The 20,822-nt window shown below is 41.7% G+C and overlaps 1 protein-coding gene across 1 annotated transcript in view; it reads right to left on the reverse strand.

Moving 5' to 3' along the window:
• The window catches only part of ENTREP1 (endosomal transmembrane epsin interactor 1), a 63,864-nt gene extending 43,700 nt beyond the window's left edge, over window positions 1-20,164 (reverse strand). Inside the window, exons 1-2 of the mRNA XM_035302890.3 lie at window positions 19,697-20,164; window positions 11,077-11,133 (exon numbers count right to left, since the gene is read on the reverse strand). Of these exons, the coding sequence (XP_035158781.1) occupies window positions 11,077-11,133; window positions 19,697-20,107 (468 nt within the window). The 5' untranslated portion in view covers window positions 20,108-20,164. The remainder of the gene's footprint in view (window positions 1-11,076; window positions 11,134-19,696) is intronic.
• Between the last annotated feature and the right edge of the window lie 658 nt (window positions 20,165-20,822).

A 20,822-nucleotide genomic window follows, 5' to 3' on the forward strand; every position in this document is an offset into this window, starting at 1 on the left:
GTCTATGAACATAGAGTTATTTTCCAACTGCAGGCTTTAACTCTGAGGCCCCGGGGCACCCCAGTCTGTTCTTTAGTAACCCCAGGCATTTAGCCGACAACAGTCCAGTCAAACACCAAAGAATTCCTATCAGATTCTCCAAGTGCTTATCTTTAAATACTCCCCTTTCCCCCATGAGAAGGTAGAACTCAAAATGCCGCAGCAATTCAGTAACTTTCTCCAAAAGATTTGTCTCTTTAATCCCTAATCTTTTCATAAGCTGGGAGATGGAGATCAGCTAAGGGTTGCAAAACTGGTTTTCACCCAGCAGCTTTGCAAGTCCTGCTTAGATAGTCTAACACACACACTGGAATGTTGGCATCCCTTCTACCAAGGCCTCAGGTGAATTTAGAAATAAACAATCTAATAAATGCCATTAGAGGTTTTCATTATCTGAGAAACAATTTATAGGCAAAGTTTGAGTGATATAAAATAGTTTAAGAGCAAAATGTATATGTTAAAACACAACATGAAAGTAATAATGTCACTATCAAAAACTAGGAAAGCAGGGGAAGAGTAGAGAAAAGTCATAATTTATTTAACTTCTATAAGAGAGGGTCAAAAGATACTATCCAAAGTTCAGAAATTAAGAAATAGAAATGTATAATATTATCTACAACAATAAAGTCATCAATAGAAATAACAAAAATAATTTTTTATATAACAAGAAAGGAGGAAAGTGGGTTAACGTAAGTGTGGCAAATCCCGCACTTTTAGCAAGGTAAGACAACTGCCACGAACCCTAAAACCAGAAAGTGTTTAAAATGCTATTTCTGGCCAGGCACAGTGGCTCACGTCTGTAATCCCAGTGCTTAAGGAAGCCTCGGTGGGCAAATCACCTGAGCTCAGGAATTCGAGACCAGCCTGGCCAACATGGTGAAATCCTGTCTCTACTAAAAAACATAAAAATTACCTGGGCGTGGTGGTATGTGCCTGTAATCCCAGCTACTGGGGAGGCTGAGACAGGAGAATCACTTGAAGCCAGGAGGTGGAGGCTACAGTGTGCTGAGATCACCACCACTGCACTCCAGCCTGGGTGACAGAGCAAGACTCCGTCTCAAAAAAGAAAGAAAGAAAGAAAGTTGTTTGTGTGGAATGTAAGTCAGGTTTAGGTGCAAGAGAAATGCACAGAGGTCTAATTGTCTAATTATTTTTAATAAAAATAAGAAGGTAGGCTGGGTGCAGTGGTTTACACCTGTAATCCCAGCACTTTGGGAGACTGAGGTGGGTGAATTACCTGAGGTCAGGAGTTTGAAATCAGCCTAGCCAACATGGTGAAACCCCATCTCTACTAAAAATACAAAAATTAGCCAGGTATGGTGGTACATGCCTGTAATCCTAGCCACTCGGGAGGCTGAAGCATGAGAATCCTTGGACCCAGTAGGAGGAGGTTGCAGTGAGCCAAGATTGTGCCACTGCACTACAGTCTGGGTGACAAAGTGAGACTCTGTCTCAAAAGATAAAAATTAAATTAAAAAAAAAATAGTAAGAAGGCGAATGAGCTCCCATTGTTTTAATAAAAGATATTTTCCCTCTTAAAAGGCATTTACTGAATTATAAAATATCACTGTGGTGTGTTTGAGATATAGGCAGATGGATAAATAGACACATAGACCACAGATTTAGATATATAACTATAAATATAAAATAAATTAGAAACAGTCTTCAGAGAAGTAACGTATTATACCAAATTATGTAACTAATTATAGGACCCAGGTCAGATCTGGGGATCTGGGTCAGACCCAAATCTATACTCTTTCCTCTCCATCAATGTGTAGAATGCCTGCTAACACATAATGTCCATTTAGAGATCATTATTTTCTCTTCACAAAAGAAAGAGATAAAAAAAGATTTTTATATCATCGAGAGATTTCAGCTCGTAAGACCCTATTCTATTACCACCAACCAAGCTCTGACACCCCCACCCACCCTTCTTCACCCAACACTTCCCACCAGTGCTGAGCTCACCACCAATCAACCTACTTTGCATGCCCACTGAATTTCTTGTTTTTAAACTGAGTTACCATAAGTGTCCAAATGTTTAAAAATGAATCTGTTTAGTTTGAACTTATTTTTAATTGTTATAAAAGTAATATTCATAAAAGAAAAATCACGGTCTTAAACATTCAGAGTTCTTGATTATGTTAGGAACAAGAGAAACCAACTCATTCTATTTAAGAAGAAAACAAAATTCTTGCAAGACTATTAGGTAGCTCACAGAATCCACAGGAATGAGGCTCAGGAACCCAGGAAGAATCCAAGGAAGCTGCAGCTTCTAGCAAGGTCATGGCATGGAAAACCAGGTCCCTTGTTGTCACCCTTGGACACCAGTTGCCTCCTTTGCCCAATAAATTCTAAGTGGCCCCAGGGCTACAGTGCATCCACAGCTCCAGATTCAGAGTCCTGGGCGAGAGCTCCAGCAGGTGGAGGTCATGGGCTCACAGGCTGGCTGCTGGCAGTCAAAAACATAAGCATGTGCCCTCAGAAGCTTCATCGCTGGAGGCAGGGCCCTGTCCCTCACCAAGATGCACACAAAGGCAGAAAGACCAGCTTCAAAAAGGGAATTCAGACACTGCAGGTACAGGGAAGCCAAAAACATAACTAAACTAAAAGTCTCCTCTTCACACAATACAGCATTGTGCCCTCCAAATACAAATCGGAGAGCAAGAAAGTCTTCCTCCTTCCCATTCCCATTTCACTCCACAGAGGGGCCCACTGTAAACATTTTCTTGTATGTCTTTCCAGAAATTTTGCATGTAACTATGTGATATAGCTAGCCTAGAGTTAGAACCGGTACAGTGCCATTTTATAAAGAGAAAAAACTGTTTTCATTCTCCTCAATGACTGCTACCCTTGGCTTCTGTAAACTGCTGGATTATCTGCAGGATGCAAAGTGAGGTAAAGCTGCACACCTTCTATTATCTGTAACTGCCAGAATTGCTGGCCTTTGTTTACCAGAGTAAGCAACCCCAGATAATTCCATCCTGGCGCCAAGTAAATAAAAATCTATGGATCCCACCCCTACCCAGACCATGTGTAAATGAATGCTAATTTTAGCATCTGTGAACCCCTTAAATGACAATCAGAATGTCAAATAGTCCCCTGGCCCTTGAAATGTCCGGAACCCCCTCACCCTCATCCCCGCCCAGAAGGTGATTTGAATCCACTGGCCCTCGGAATGTCTAAAGCCCCTCACCCCATCCTCTCCCCTCACCCCCAAGGTGATTTTACAGGTATAAAAAGTCTTGTCACCCTCTTTTACAGAGCCACGGGTTGGAGAGACGTGAGTCCTCCGTGGTCGCCGGCAATAAACCCTGCAATTTGGCATACTTTTGTTCTGGTGTTGACTTTCTGTGCTCGGTTCGATATAACAACTACAAACACACGTGTGATCACTTGGTGTTTTTTTTAACATACACACCACACACACAGATGAGACTGTACACATTATTCTGCAACATTTCATGACAACACATGAATTTTAAGATGTTCCTCCAATTCAAAATGGTCTCCCCTCTTGCCCTAAATCATTCATAAGTTGAGAATTTTCTCATAGTCATATTCAGAAATTGATCACTGTAGTCTGTGGGGCTCCAACAGCCTGGATGCAGGACTGGTCAGAGGGCTCCTTTTAGCAACCCAAATACATACATACTACTATTAGGTCGGTGCAAAAGTAATTGTGATTTTTGCCATTTAGACAAAATAGTCTATAATGCACTTTAGCACTGGCAATGTGATATCAGGTATGTACACATTCGTTGATCCAAGCTACACCCAAGGATAGGCAATAATTCATATTCCAGGGTGTTCAGCCAGCACTTATGAGAAAGGCCAAACTCCAAAAGCTTGCTTTCCTTATCTTTATCTCCCAACAACAACCAACTGATTTTGCTAAATTAGCAGAGTGAATATGGAAATGAGATGCCATTGATAAAATTATTAGCTTTTTTAATTAGCATGATGGATGTTAAAAATAGATTTTCATGTTTAATTATTTAGATTTAAGGTATATTACATGATGTTTTGATATTGTGGTTTTGATTTTCATTTCCCTAGGGATTAATAACATTGACCAAGCTAATAACTATCTTTTTGACATCAGCTACTCAGGAGGCTGAGGCTGGGGTGGGAGGATCACCTGAGCCAGGGAGGTCAAGACTGCAGTGAGCCATGATGGTGCCACTTCACTCCAGAGCATGGGTGACAGAGTGAGACCCTGTCTCAAAAAAAAAAAAAATCATCCAGCAGGGGCTCTAAAACCCTGTAAATATTCTCTTTTTGGCTCATCGTTTCTGAGAACTGGCAAAGAGCTGCTCTCCCCTACTGAAGTAGGTCTTAAAAACTTAGCTTTGCTTAGTCAACAGGTTTTCAAGGAATCCACAGTGGTATTCAAAACAAGTGAATGCAAAAATGAGAGACAAAAACCTTGTTCACACACTCTGTTTTGTAAGCATGATGCAAATCTCAACTCTCTATCCTTTAAGTTTCAGAACAAAGGGCATGAACTTTTTTTTTGTCTGACAGCTAATAAGTATATGGATAGCAGAATTTGATCTGAGAATCAACTTTAACAATTAACTTGGCATAAAGGTTACTTCTAAACTTTGGCAATTACCTGTTGCTACCAAACTAAACCCACTAATTAAAGCACTCCCAAATTGGCTTGGTCAGTCTGCAAAACAAGGTAATGCCCAAGTCTTGATTCTACCCATAGATGAACCACACAAGACTGCTTTCAATTTCTGAGAATCCCAAGTTCTTACCCAAGGCACAGTTCCTGGGAAAAGGCAATCAAAAGGGAGAAATCAAAGATCTGTTGCCAACAGACTAAACGTACTATGATTACAGAGAAGCCTGAACCCAGCCTAAAATCCCTTCACAATACCTAAGTGCACTTTTTACTACCATGGGTTGTTACTTAATGACACATAAAATTGAGAGACCAGATCTTCTCTTGGAGATTTTCTCGATGAATGATAAAAAAAAATTCATAATGTGCTTGCACAGTTTTAAATCCTATTTTACAGTTTACCATTTCAATGTGCATTACAGCCCTGCGGGATGGGTGTACTCCCATTGTACAGATGAGTGTACACATTAGATCATTTCCTTGGCCACTCATTGATTGAAATTGATAAGACTGAGACTTAAAACTACACCTTGTGTTATGTTGGTCATTTCTGCCTCTGGATCTTTTGAGTGAAAGATAAAAGTCAAGAGATTTTGGGTCAAGATCTACTATCTCTTGACCAAAAGTCAAGAGATTTCCCCAAGGTCACCTGATAATTAGTGGTAACATGTCAGCATTAAAATCCAGGTTTCATGAACTATCAAACAAGGGTTCTTTTCAATTTATTCAAATGTAGTTGAAAGAACGAAACTACCAAAGCCGGAGAGCTTCACAGCTCATTTTATAAATGCATGGATTCCTAAACTGCACATGGGTATTCTGACCCCTCCAGCTCTCCATATCCTCAGGAAAGAAAGCACCACAATCTCTCTCACAGCATAATCCACCTAAAACTATTTCTGATTAACTGTTGAGTGTAATTCCTCACTCTCTTTTGATAAAATGTCTAGGTATTCTACAACTCTCCCTCCATGACACAATAAGATGAAAAATTCCTGGCTCTGCAAATGGCTGTTTGAGCAGAATTATCTTACCAGCCTATGGATTCTTAGATGAAAAAAAAATTAAGCATACCTTAAGCCACTTTGTGGTCTCTTTGGGTAATGAGGTTTTGTCGTAAATACTATAATCTTGAAGTTAGAAAATAAACTGAAAGACCATTTTTTTAAACACCCAATACATTTATCCTTGTCTATTCTTGGTCTGGGGTGAAAATCAACAGGAGCCACAGTTGGGAATAAACCACATGTGACCCAAGAACATCACTGGGGAAGAACCTTCATTGTTGATGCTAAAGAATGGAGCTGTCCCTTTTATCATTTTTAGGTTGTACTTATCCCATCTAATTGATAAGAAAAAAATAATGATGGTTCATGTCACCACTTCATAAGGAACCAAAAACATAGGCAGAGAGCTAGCTGGACATTCACAGTAGTAGTTCTTACTAAATGTACCACCAAGGAAAAATACTTAACCACCAAAAATGCCTGTACCACCAAAGAAAAATATCTTATTAAGACAATTCCGGTTTCTGACTGAGGTGCCTAGACAAGACAATCTTTGAGGCTGTTTCTAGCATTGTCCATCATTTTTAAACACTTACAGAACATTTTCTTAGAATGAAAGAGGAATGATACCAGAAGTAATTTTAAAAAACATTATTTAAAAATTGAAAATATTAGCTCTTTATGAAAAACACACAACCTAGAATACTATACACACACACACACGCATACATACACACTTCCCAGCTTCTTCCTAGTCATAGTCATAAATAGCTACAAATATTTACCCACTATTTTTCAATATTATTTTTGTTCTGAACACTTGAGTATATTAGTAGAAGAAACATGACCCAGTAAATGAAGGCTTCCAACCCTGAGTTTCCATGAAAACTTGAGTTTGAAGAAACTAGGTCACAGTGACCCTTCTTTGTTCAAACCAGTATAAACCCTGATGTCATCAAGGTAACAACCACAAAAAAGGAAGCCCAAATGTAAATGGTTCTCAAAAGGGAATATTCATGTGTTCTAAACTGGTGGGAACAACTAAAAATGATGATGGCTTGCTTTCAAAAGACCTTGAAAAAGAGCATCCTTCCCTTCCCAACCTCTACCACCAAAATACTCCCTGACAACCTTGAAGTTCAAAGGGGATAAGCACAAAATTTTGGAGAACAAAAGCAAGTGAGGGAAATCTAAGACAAAAATAAAAGAAATTTGGGAGTTGACCAAGGACCTAAATTTCTTATTGGCTGTCAGATTAACTCCACAGTCTACAACAAATGTGTGTTGAGCACATTGGCCCTAAAGAAAGGGTCTGCAAAAGACAAGACCTTTGTCCTCATGGAACTTACTACCATCTGGGGGAGAGAGGCAACAAATATAAATAGGTACCTAGGCTAATCACAGACAGCAAAGCCAATAATTCAGTGCTGGGATATATGGCCAGGGGCAAGGCAGGAACCACTGCAATCAGAGGGGTCAGGAAAGGCCTCTTGCAGGGAGTGACAGCTGAGCTGAGAGCCAGAAGAAAAGGCACCAACCAAGCAACTAGCTAGGGGATGAAAGTTCCAAGTCAGATGGTGCCCCTGAGCCTACAGCATGGATGAGACAGGGAAGAGGGCAGAGCTCTAATCAGCCAAGCCCAGCTCTGCAAGAACACAGACCCATGGGGTCCTCTGCCTCCTCTAATGGAGCATGCCCTCCCACCAAAAAGCATGCAACTGCATGTTCCCTAAACTCAGGAAACTGAGGCAGAGGGGCTTGGGTGAAAAAATGGGGAAAAAATATCCATTGAGGGAGGGGTATGGTAAGAGCCTCCCTTGGTATTACTCAATTATCCCCTCTGTGCCAAACAGGACACTAGGCTCAGGAAAGTTCAGAGTCTTCCACACAGTTATGCTACTCTTAAAAGGATGGGCTAGGGGCCGGGCATGGTGGCTCAAGCCTGTAAGCCCAGCACTTTGGGAGGCCGAGACGGGTGGATCACGAGGTCAAGAGATCGAGACCATCCTGGTCAATATGGTGAAACCCCGTCTCTACTCAAAATACAAAAAATTAGCTGGGCATGGTGGTGCGTGCCTGTAATCCCAGCTACTCGGGAGGCTGAGGCAGGAGAATTGCCTGAACCCAGGAGGTGGAGGTTGCGATGAGCCAAGATCGCGCCATTGCACTCCAGCCTGGGAAACAAGAGCGAAACTCCGTCTCAAAAAAAAAAAAAAAAGGATGGGCTAGGAATATCTGACAGGCATTTTTCCATTTTTTAACATAACACAAGCATTTGGCATGAGTTATAATGGTATACCATTAAGATTCATGTGAGCCAGGCATAGTGGCTCACACCTGTAAACCCAGAACTTTGGGAAGCTGAGGTGGGAAGAGTACTTGAGCCCAGGAGTTCAAGACCAGCCTGGGTAATGTGAGACTCCCATCTCTATGAAAAATTTAAATATTAGCTGGATGTGGTGGCACATGCCTGTAGTCCCAGCTAGTCAGGAAGCTAAGCTGAAAGGATCCTTTGAGCCTAGGAGTTTGAGGCTGCAGTGAGAAGTGATTGCACCACCGCACTCCAACCTGGGCAACAGAGTAAGACCCTGTCTCAAAAAAAATAAAAAATACATATGAACTGAGGATTTTTCATTTAGGATACTGACTAAGTCTCCAATTATCAATAGATAGAAAGTTTTTCCTTGTAGAATTTCTACAAATTATCTTGTTTATGAATTGATGCTAATTAACATTTCAAACCAATCTCTATATGACCTTCCAAATACATAACTCATAGAAGCCAAAATATAGAAGCTCAAATGTCCAACAATAAAGTAAAAACTGATGATGATATAGAAATAAGGCAAAAGCCTGCTTACAGTTTTAAATGAAAGCATGTAGACTCCTCATACTTGGAAACCTGATAATAACTTAATTAATTTAATATTAAACAGAAAAAGCAGTGCATGACATAGTATGTACACACTGGTTACAACTTTGTGACAAAGTGCATACACTTAACAAAGATGAGAAATAAATAGATAAAAGTAATAAGAGATGGCCATTTTCATTTAAGGCTGCTTAAGCTTACATAATAAATATGTAAGGCACCTTTTAAGACAGAATGTCAAAGAAATAAATGCCTTAATAGGTATACTGTCTTGAATCTATCCAGAACACACTTATACTCTATCATTTGGAATTTTCAGAGTACAAATACCACTGAAGATTTTCTTCTTTTAATTCAATTTAAATATTGGAGATTTGTATTACTGAGCATTTTAATATTGACCCAATGGAACAAACAAGATTCCTGTTACCAAATATTAGTATCAACACTAAACACCAACCAAAATTTTTCATAGAGACCATAAACCTAGAGAGTCGTTGTGAAACACATTTCAGCCACTTACAACACAGGCTATAAAACTCACCCAAAGTCTCACTTTCTCTCATCCTGCAGTTTAATATATTAAAATGCTATGTTGATCATTTATTCTTTCCAAAATTATTAAAGGAATTTCATGAAATACAATCATTGATGGAGTTGTAAAATGTTGCATATGTCATCTTGTGGGCCTAAAAATGCTTCAGGTTAGGTTTTCAAGACCATCAACACGGTATTGGGATCCATTAATTATTCTGACACACAAAGATTCCGCAATGTGCTTCCTCTCTTTGTACTTAAGAATTTAAGGAGTTTTGTACTGATTTCCCATTGCCTAGCAAACAATGATCTGTTTAAGATGAACTATTGAGCATATATACAAAATGGCTTCAGAAAAATTTTAACTCCATTTCAAGTCGGATGAGACAAATAAGAGATATTATATAGAAAAAATTTTAAGTAGACTGCAATTCAAATCGCATTTCCTAGACCCTCTATTTTATCCTTGAAAGTTGGAAACTCCATTAGCATTGTCTATTTTGTTCACTTTAAATGATAAGTTTAAATGTATCATTTAAAACTAAATGATACGTTTACAGTCCCTGAATCAAAATGACATAGCAAACAAAAAACAAAGGATGAACATTGGAAATGTTCTAAAAATGCCACTGAACTGTATACTTTAAAATGATTCATTTTGTTATATAAATTTTACCTCAATAACAAAAAAGATAAAATCACCAGTATATGTCTATATTACCAAGAAAATATAATATTTATGTGGTAAAGAGACAATATAGCAAAATCTATGCAACGAAATTCTAAGGTTGTTCAACTCAAACATGATAACAATAAAAAATCACATATTCATGGTTTATATGAGAGATCTGCTTCAAAAGAATATGGAGGAGGCTGAGAGCAGTGGATCACGCCTGTAATCTCAACACTCTGGGAGGTGGAGGCGGGTGGATCACTTGAGGTCAGGAGTTTGAGAACAGTCTGGCCAACCTGGTGAAACCCCATCTCTACAACAAATACAAAAGTTAACTAGGCATGGTGGTGCACACCGGTAATTCCAGCTACTCAAGAGGCTAAAGCATGACAATTGCTTGAACCTGGGAGATGGAGGTTGCAGTGAGCTGAGAACATGCCACTGCACTCCAGCCTGGGCAACAAGGTGAGACTGTGTCAAAAAAAAAAAAAAAAAAAGAACCACAGCCAGGGACGGTGGCTCACGCCTATAATCACAGCATTTTGGGAGGCCCAGACTGGCAGATCACCTGAGGTCAGGAGTTTGAGACAAGCCTGGTCAACATAGTTGATCCGTCTCTACTAAAAATACAAAAAATTAGCTGGGTGTGGTGGTGGGTATCTGTAATTCCAACTACTCAGAAGGCTGAAGCAGGAGAATTGCTTGAAACCAGGAGGCAGAGGTTGCAGTGAGCCGAGATCATGCCACTGCACTCCAGCCCAGGTAACAGTGCAAGACTCCTTCTCAAAAAAAAAAAAAATACATACATATATATGTGTGTATATATATATATATATATATATATATATATATATATATATATAGAGAGAGAGAGAGAGAGAGAGAGAGAGAGAGAGAGAGAATGTGAGAGGAAATGGGTGGTATAGCTGTAAAGACTGGCTGGAAGTTAATCATTATGGAACCTGGGCAATGGGTACAGGGAGTTCATGATATTATTCCCTCCATTATTATGTATATTTAAAACTGCCCATAGTAAGCAGTTTTTTAAAAAATTCTATCTTTAGGATGAGTTTAATGCTGGAACTAAAGACACTTATATAGCACTGGGTACTTAAGGAGCTTAAAATGAATCAGAAAACCAGCAAAAATTATCTTACTCACTTGTTATAAGACATCTGACTTCTAATATTATCTACTGTTTACTTATTTTTTTAATGAACAAGGGAGCTTAAGTACTTCTTCAATGGTTTATTTGGACAGACTTTATACACAGCACATTTTATAAAGGGTAGCAATGTATAAGATCAGTACATACCAGGAGTATCATAGGCCTTTTCCAAGTTGTCAATCCTATGATTCCAGAGAGTATCACCTGTAATGATAAACCATCATAAATACAGCAAATGGACCAATTCCATTAAACAAATCCTCAGTCTCAAAAGTACATATTTTTAAAGACACTGAAATTTCAAAGCATTCTAAATCAAACATTTAATAGTCCTGCTCAATTACAGGGTTCACCTCAGTAGACCACTTTGGACTTTTACTTCCATGCCCTCAAAGCTTTTTTATTGACTTTGTATAATTTTGTTTTGTTTTGTTTTTAGACACAGGGTCTTGCCTGCCACCCAGGCTGGAGTGCAATGGCGCTATCAAGGCTCACTGCAGCCTTGACCTCCTGGGCTCAGGTGATCCTCCTGCCTCTGCCTCTTCAGTAGCTAGGAGTACAGGCACATGCCACCACATCTGACCTGTTTTTTCTTAATGTCAATTAAGAACACACAATCAGAAATTAGCCTCTCCTTCTGGTGAGTGAGGAATCACTATTTCTGTTCCAGCAGCACCCAATCTGCTGCCAGGGTCAGCTTTATAAGATGCATGTCCGGTGGCATCCTTCCCTTAATCAGGTACCCATCCCTTAAGGGACAGGTAAAGTCTTCAAAATGGGAAACAAGGCCTTTCAGGATCTTCTCTTGCCCACTCTCAAGCCTGGTTTTTACCTACCCCAGCCTCTCCACAACATACGTTCCTTCCAAGTACACCTGCCCTCCCTCAGGCAGCCAGGCTCCAGGCATTCCTGGGCTATTTGCTTTTCTCTTTGCTGAAGTGTTCTGTCCTCCCAGCTTCCCTCCTAGCTGCCTGAGAAATTTTACCCATCCTGCAAGGCTCCATTTCATAGTCACTTGCTCTGAGAAGCCCTCACTGATTCCACCACTCTATACTTGTGGAAGCCATCTGCACATACTTAATTTTTTCCAAAAACTCTATTGTAATAATTTAGAAATTTGTATTTGTATTACCTACTAACTGAATTTCTGTCTTGCAGTTCTAATGTTCCCAGAATTGCGTCCTAATTGTTGGCAATTAATATATGTTCTAGAGCATTTATCCCACAAAGTGGGGGGAACTACTGTGAGAAGGAACTCATGTTGCAAAATGACACTTCAATTAAAAACAAGCTAAAAAATCTCAATAAGGAAAAACCAGGCTGAGCGCAGTGGCTCACACCTGTAATCCTAGCACTTTGGGAGGCCAAGGTGGGCAGACGGCCTGAGCTCAGAAGTTCAAGGCCAGCCTGGACAACATGGTGAAACCTCGTCTCCACTGAAATACAAAAAATTAGCCAGGCTACTTGGGAGGCTGAGGCATAAAAATTGCTTGAACCCAGGAGGCAGAGGTTGCAGTGAGCTGATTGTGCCACTGCACTCCAGCCTGGGAGGGAGGGAGAAAAGAAGGAAGGAAGGAAGGAAGGAAGGAAGGAAGGAAGGAAGGAGGGAGGGAGGGAGGGAGGGAGGGAGGGAGGGAGGGAGGGAGGGAGGGAGGGAGGGAGGGAGGGAGGGAAGGGAGGGAGGGAGGGAAGGGAAAGGCAGCCAGTATTTTAAAAAAAATAGCTGGAAACCAAGGTCAGCCCTCTGGATAACACAGTTTGATAAACAATTGAGAAAGGATGATTAAAGTGATCATTCAGTCTGGGATATGCTGATGCCACTTGAGCACTTTCAGCTTTGTATAATAAAGTGTGTCTGCTGGATGCAGCAATGAGGGTTTTCCTCTACAAGCACATTATGCTTATTCAAATCGCTCAAATGCTTCAATTTACAATCACTGTTTATCAACTATGAATCAGTAAGGATTGGACAGTATCCCTTCAAATTCAAAACACAGACCTGCTTGCAATATTCTCCATTCTCACTAGCTGAGAGTAATTATTCTGCAGCATCAGACCAGCAGAGGACAAGTCTACCCTCTTATATCAAGAATCAGAAACCATGTACAGGCAGATAGGCGGCAATTTCTCTGTGTGCCATCTATGTCTAAAGGTACTACTACCTGCCTGCCTACCAGGCACTATAACCTTGCAATCCCTTTAAAATCCAATAGGATATTTCCTTACCCTAAACAATTTCTGTCTGGAGACACAGGGCAGGGTGTGTGTGGCTCAGAGTGTGTAAGTCACACCCACTCTACAAATTGGGACTGGAATCCATGATATCCTGGGTTCCAGGCCCCCACTCAGCTCCTAAAGACTTAACTATGAGACCTCAGCCAAGTCATTTCACTTGTCGGGTTCTCGCTCATTTCCTTAGAAATGCTGTAAGGGAAAAGGAAGCCATTTCTTAGTCTCTTCTAGCTCAAAAGGCTTCCCTTATAGTGGTGACAGTAATTCCTCAGAAATCCGTGCCCCAGGGCACAAGCATGTGTGCTTGGGTATGTGTGTGCATGTGCCTGTGCTTGCATGTGTGTGTCCCCATGTGTGTGTATCCCACATGCCCACTCTGGTGCCTACTGGACTTAGCTGAGGAAATGCAAGCTGTTTTGTGAAAACATAACTCAATATTTGACTGCACTTAAGGGAAACACGAATCTCCCAATTCAGTAAAAAATATTATTTGAATTATTAGTTAGTGTTTAACATTAATGCTACTGGTCTCCATTAATACAGAACACTGTGGTGCAGCTTTCTGGAATATATTTTTTTCCATTAAAGCAATATTATTGGCTGGGCACGGTGGTCAGGAGTTTGAGACCAACCTGGCCAACATGGTGAGACCCCCATCTCTACTAAAAATACAAAAATTAGCTGGGCGTGGTGGCGCACACCTGTAATCCCAGCTGCTCAGGAGGCTGAGGCAAAAGAATTGCTTGAGCCCAGGAGGTGGAGGTTGCAGCGAGCCAAGATCATGCCACTGCACTCCAGCCTGAGAGACAGAGCAAGACTTCGTCTCAAAAACAAACAAAAAACAATATTATTAAAAGGAAGTGTCCAGCCCAGGCCATAAAAGCCCATAAAATAGAGATATGCCTATCTCCCCTACCTAGCCACATCACCCCACCCTCCTCCATGTTAACAATTCAGCATGTGTACAGATTTTACATGTGATTGTATTCTTCTCTAAATTCTTATTACTATACACATGTCTACTTGTATATATATACACTCACAGGATGTGATTTTTCCAAAAAAATCATAAAAGATACACTTTCCCTGCCTCTTCCTTTTCTCTCTCAATAAATACTTCATAGAAACGTCTTCATGTCCACTGGAATAGCTCTAATTCACTTCATTTTAATGGCTATATAACATTGCACTGTGTGGCTGTACTTAATGTATTTAATCATTTCTATATTCATGGGCATTCATTCTATTTCTAGTTTTTTGCTCTCACAAACAATGCTGCAGTAAACATCTATGAACATATATCTTTAAAAACAAGTGCTTTTTTTCAGCAGAAAGAAGTCCCATGAGTGAAGTTTCTAAGTTGAAAGGTACTTCTATCTTTTTATTTTAACAGATCATGACAGATTCAACTGTCATTTCAAATGAGGTATCTCTGAAACCAAAGAACTAAGCTATCTTTATTTCTTCCCTTGGAGGGGTGGTATTTTGTTTGCATATGGTAGCAACAAACTATAGAAAACGTAATTTTAAAAGTAGGTACAAAATGTATATGACAAATGAGAAACATCAATAATCTCAAAATATATATGAGAAGATCTTTAAGGCCTCAGTGGGGAGAAATACGAAGTTTATTACACAATATTAAATGAATAGCCAAGTAAGCCAAGGTATATATCAAGTCTATGGATTGAAGACAAACTAAGAATGTCATTTCCATAGAGACTTAGATTCAATGAGACAGAAAATTAATACGGATATCAAGGACTTGAACTCAGATCCGGAACAAGTAAACTTAATAAATATTTATAGAGCTCTCCACTTCAAATACACAAAATATACATTCTTGTCAATACCACATCACACCTACTCATAGGTTTAAATGAAATATTGATTGGCCATTATTAATACCCATTTTTTTTTTTTCAGAATAAAGCAATATTTCCATTCACCCTCCCTTTCTCTCTTCCTCTTTCTCTCCTTTACTCATTTTTTTTTCTTTCCTTCTCTCAAAAAAAGAAATCAATTTGTAAACCTCTAGATCCATATCGGCAATGTCTCTCTCATTGCTTGAATTCCTTCCTTCCCTCTCCCCTTCCTCCCCTCCTTCCTTCTTTCATCCCTTCCTTCCTCCCTCCGTTTCTCCTTCCCTCCCTTCCTGCCTTCCTCCCTTCCTAAAAAAAAAAAAAAAAAAAAAAAAAAAAAAAAATTGTTTTATAGACTCAGCACATATTCAAGTTAAATCCCAACAGGATTCTTGTAAGCCACCACTGTTTATAATGTTTTGAGAAACTATATTCCAGCTCCAGGCTGGAGTTGTATTTGCAACTTTTCATTTCTGAACCCCGCAACAAAGGCACACACCTACTTTTATTAAGCTTCTCCCTCTCTTCAAGCCCGATGAAGCCTTGAGGCACTTGGGGAACCCTGTGAGTAGTGATGGGGAGAAAGGCAAATAGAGGAAGTAGGGCTGGATGGTTAGAAGCCTCTGGAATGGTAATGGGAAGAGAGGTGCTGCAGTTGGGGATAAATTTTTTAAGAGCTTAAGACTTAAGGAATGATGCTTACATTTCATCTGAAGGGGAGGTAGAATTCATGGATGGGGAAAGGGGTTGGGAAAAGAAGAGAAGGAGGCAGAGTATTCAATGCTTCCACCTCCCTCAGTGGCAGCAGTAGGTGGAGCTCCATCAGAAAGGAGTCAAGAAGGTCCCTTAACAATGTCCTTTCATGGCTCCCATTATGCCACAATGCTATTACATGTTTAACGGTGTTGGACCTGTGCGGACTCACTCACACACCACCAAAGGCTCCCAAAAGGCACTCACTTAGTTATGACAAGAGTCAATGAGTGAATGAATAGAGACTAGAAGCAGGAGATGATCTTTCTTGAAGATGACTATGTAAGCCTAAACAGATTTTTCATCCCCTGTGCTTCCTAAAAAAGTACAGCAGCAACAAAAAGCAACTCCATCAGCATTCTTTCCATCCAGCACAAGATGGAACTTGCCCTGAATGAACAGGTAAGAACCTATTTTCCAACATCAAACAATCTCTATATTATTATAATGAGATTTATTACAATTTTTGTTACGCTCACTTATAACCCGTTTCTTGCAGCTAACAGGAAAAAGCAGAGGCCTTTCCTTTTTTCTGATTTTGCAAAGAAAGACTCTGAGATACCCCAGGGGAGAATCATTGTTACCCATCATAAATGGTTAATGTGCTTTCACTTTCCAACGTAAAAATCAAATCGTTAAGATCAGAAGCTTATAATTCTACTGCCCCATTTCCCTTTGCTAATCCATTAATATGTGTTAGAGCAAAAATGTTCTGAATCATGTATCAAAAGCTGCTGCATATAAACACAGAGATTTAAAAAGAGCCATGTTGTAAATGCCCCATGTTACTTAGTAAATAAGCAGAAAATAATTTGTCAAACTTCTCAACAAGCTACACTGCCTATACCTCTTACACTGGCAATTAAAAAAATGTGTGTGTGTGTGTGTGTGTGTGTGTTTCTTCCCTATCTGCCTAGCATAGCTCATCACAATAAAAAACAAATTGAGAAACTGGGCAACTGAATATTTCTAATGAAAACATGATAATAACTATAATGTCCTACAAAAATACTAGCCTATTCACTTTACGTTGATTAAATATTACCTCAACATTTAAAAACCACTGATAGAGGTTCCCATGTATGCCAGGTCTGGTGCTTGGGTCCAGCAGTGATGCACTCTCCTATATATACTCGAGTTACACCCTCACAAAATCAATCTTGAAGAAGCAGCATCCCACCCATTTTACCCATGAGTAACCAAGGCCGAGAGGCACAGAACTTATAAATGTGACTGCTGATATGCAAAATGAAGGATCAAAGAAACCAATAAACTCATCCCAAAAATTATATTTTAAATATCCCTTAAATACTAAAGTAGTATTTGCTTAGTATAATAAAAAATATTTACTATCATTTAACTGGTAGTAACCATAATCTTTATGTTCATTTTTTTTCTTTGATCCATTGATTTTTCATTATGTGTAGTCACTGCAATTTTTTTTTAAAAAGTTTACCCTAAAGTTTACCAATGTCTGTCTCTTTATATAAAAGTGAATCTTGGAAGAATCATGGACTCAGAGATAATCATGAATTCAGATCAGATAGTGCATAAATGTAAACTTTCCATAACATGAGGCTTAAAAAAAAAACTGTCGCATACATAAATTCAAACCATGTGACACAAGATTTTTTTTCCCTAAAGCACCAAGAGAGTCATGGTGCCTAATGCCATCCTCTTAAAATTGTATTTAGTTAATTTTTCTATAAATACAGTATCTCTTGCTTCTGGTGTCACTTTGCAAATTCTGAGGCCAACCTCAGGAATAAGTCACAGAAAATAGGAATAATGAACAGTTACAAAGTTGCATATAGACCTGGGTTTGGAGGGTATGGGGAAGTATGGAAAAAAGACATAGCAGAGAACTTGTCAGTTCCAAATCACTGATTTCTTTCTCTGCTCTGGTGTGCTCAGACTTGGAGACAAGGGCATACCCAGCCAGCAGACCAGGAGTATTAACCTTCACCTTCTGGTTGAAGGCCTTTTATTTTATATATATATATATATATATATATATATATATATATATATATATATATATAACATTTTTTTTGGTACTTCATCAAATACAACTGTGGCTTGACTGATATCTAACTGTATTTACCTCTGAAATGATTCACAACAGTAAACTGAATTCAGCCTTTAATTTGAAAAGACAAAAAAAAAGCTATGTTTGAGAAGACAATAGAGTATGATTTTATAAAGAACAAATTCCTTAAAATATATGCAAGATTATTACTGGCCCATAGTATTTAGAGAAATGAATGCATCCACCATTTGGCAGGATTTAATCAGACAAGCACAGTAAGTAGCATAATGGGTCTAATTCCTATCCTGTCTGGAATATCCATCCTTCTGGAGTTTCCCAGAACACTCAAAGAGGCTAGTGGCAGAGCCCACAGGCAGCGCCACCAGGGTGGGATTTTTTTCTACATGAGGCACAAATTGTGGCCTTTGCTCACCACAGCACAGCATGTACCTCAATAAGATCATTCAATATGAAAGTATTTCAAAAGGAAAGCAAACTGGCACTGGATGAAGTATACAACTTCAGGCGAGTCTCAAGGAACCTAATGTTCTTAGCGTTTTTATTCAATTACCTTGGGTTCAATGAGTTCTTCGAATCCTTTTTTTCAATTTGCTCTTGAATTGGGGTATGCGTGGAACTATAAAAGCAGTTCTTACCATTCAGGACATGCACTGATTACAGATAGTATGAAAACTAAAAACTACCAGCATTGCCAGACTTTCAGATTTACATAGTGAGTCCATAGAAAGGTTATTTAAAGCCTGGTGTGGTGGCTCACATCTATAATCCCCACACTTTGGGAGGCTGAGGCAGGAGGATCACTTGGAGATGGAAAATAGCCTCGGCAACATGGGGAAATCCTGTCCCTTAAAAATAAAAAACAAATAAACTTTTTTAAAGGTATATAAAGAAAGGTTATCTACTTTGCTGTGCTCATCTTCCACATACATTCCACAAGGTTGTGTTTCCAAGTCTCTCCACACTCAGCAAACTTCAAAGGGTTGGATGCCTTGGAAGTTGTGAGATTGTTAGGACGCAGGGGGGAGTGGCCACCCGGTGTCCATAGATACTGGCTGGCAGCAGCTTTTCTCTGAAGTTGGGTACTCTTTGGCCCCAGGCTCAGCGTTCCTGGTTGGAGGAGGGAGGAGTGGGTCCTGGAGAGCAGACATCTCTCTAGCTAGCTGCCAGGCGCTCCAGGAGCTTTGGCCAGCTCATCCGTAATGACAGGTCCCGGGTCTCACAAACTGAATTCTGCACAGCAGCCTGCATGGCTCCAGGAACCCACTAGGGTTAAGGCTCTCCTTTAATGACCAGGTACAAGTGCCAGTTCACACACACCCTCTCGTTACCTCCTGAATTTGTCTGGGGGTCGAGCCACCCTACACCTCACAAGTACGTGTGTCTTAATGCAGAATAAAATAAGCGATGTACCCCAGTCAACCTGTCCCATCCCACAAATACACCTACTATGTGCCAGGCATTCTTGATACATCAGTGGACAAAAATGATCACAATACCTGGTCTTCCAGCACAGATGGTGTTAGTGCAGTAATTACTCAATGGCCAAAAGAACTTTAATCATTTTCCTCCCACTTTCCTGCCACCCACATCCTGGCCTTTCAATCTCCCAAAAAGCTGGGTATCTTTGTTTAATTCTATTAGCTTGACAGTGACAATAAAATCCTTTAACCTGCGAGCCACAGACACTACCCAGGTACAACCCAATTCTCCCCTGAACTCGACTGTGGCAGAACATCTTTCTCCAGCTTCCAAAAACTTCAGTTGAAGCCCTGGAGGACCATTACTAAGGGGCAATGGAGCGGATCGACCAGAGCCCCCTATCCCCGGAGTGCGTCGTCGAGCGGCGCGCGCGCGCGCGCGCAGTACTCACCGAAGAGCCGGCCCAGAATGGGCACGAGTTCTTCACCTGCGGAGAGCTGCTCAGCGACAGCGCCCCGAAGCTGAGCGCCACCATGCAGCAACCCAGGATCAGCTGCAGCAGCCCGAGTGACAGCAGCGGGCGGGCGGGCAGGAGCGCGGAGCCCGGTGCGGCGGCGGCGGCGGCGGCTGCCCGGCGGGAAGTGAGCGCGGGCGGCGCGGCCAGCACCCCGGCAGCAGCTGCGGCAGTGCAGCGAGGCCGCGCCGGGGGCTGCAGCGCGCCCCGGGGCCAGCGCGGCCGCAGCGGGGGCAGCGGCGGCTCCTGGGCGGCGGCGGCGGCGGCTCCCGGGCCCCCGGCCTGCGGCCCACCCGAAAGCCCAGCCACTGGGCAGCAGGAGCCCGGGAGCACCACGGGCAGGGACATGGACGGACGGAGAAGGGAGCGACCGGCGGCGGCTGGGAGGGGACGCCGAGCGGAGCCGAGAGCGCCGCACACAGGGCGTCGCGGGCGGGCTCCGAGGCCGAGGGGGAGGGAAGGAAATGCGCACGGCCCAACCACTTGCTGCCGCCGCGCTGCCCTGGCTCCAGCCGGCCGCACCCACCTGCCGCCTGGCGGGTCCGCCTCCCTCTGGCCCCGAACGCACCCTCACTGGCACCCACGCGCACCCCGTGCTCGCGCTGCGCCGGGTCCCCGCCGAACCTGCGCTGGCTTCCTGGGGTCCTAGGAGGGTGCCCTGCCCCAAATATTTAAATAAGTCCCTCAAGCTAGGAGGCACCCGACGGCCAGGACGCGTCAGCGCCGGCCACCGACAGTGTCAGCGTCTGTCCCCACCCGCCGAGCTGGGGCTAGAGAAGAGCAAGCAAAGCGCCGTGGACACTCGGGCTCCTTTACGGTCCAGGTCCAGCCACGAGAGAGACCCCGGCGCACTTTAATGAGAAGGGAGCCAGCCCTTAAACTTTTGCCCCCATAAGGAAGGGGATGTCTGGAGGAGGGACTTTGGGGGCGACTCGACGGGAGAGGTGTAAGCCAAGGACTTCGGGAAGGACGACGCCGAGCTCAGTTACCGCTTGCAGGGCGCACGACTTGCCTGGCCCGCATAGGTGCGGGGGTGCTTTCCCGGCACCTCGGTAGGAGCGGG

The sequence above is a fragment of the Callithrix jacchus genome, chromosome 1 (assembly GCF_049354715.1).
Source record: "Callithrix jacchus isolate 240 chromosome 1, calJac240_pri, whole genome shotgun sequence".
Classification (NCBI taxonomy): Eukaryota; Metazoa; Chordata; class Mammalia; order Primates; family Cebidae; genus Callithrix; species Callithrix jacchus.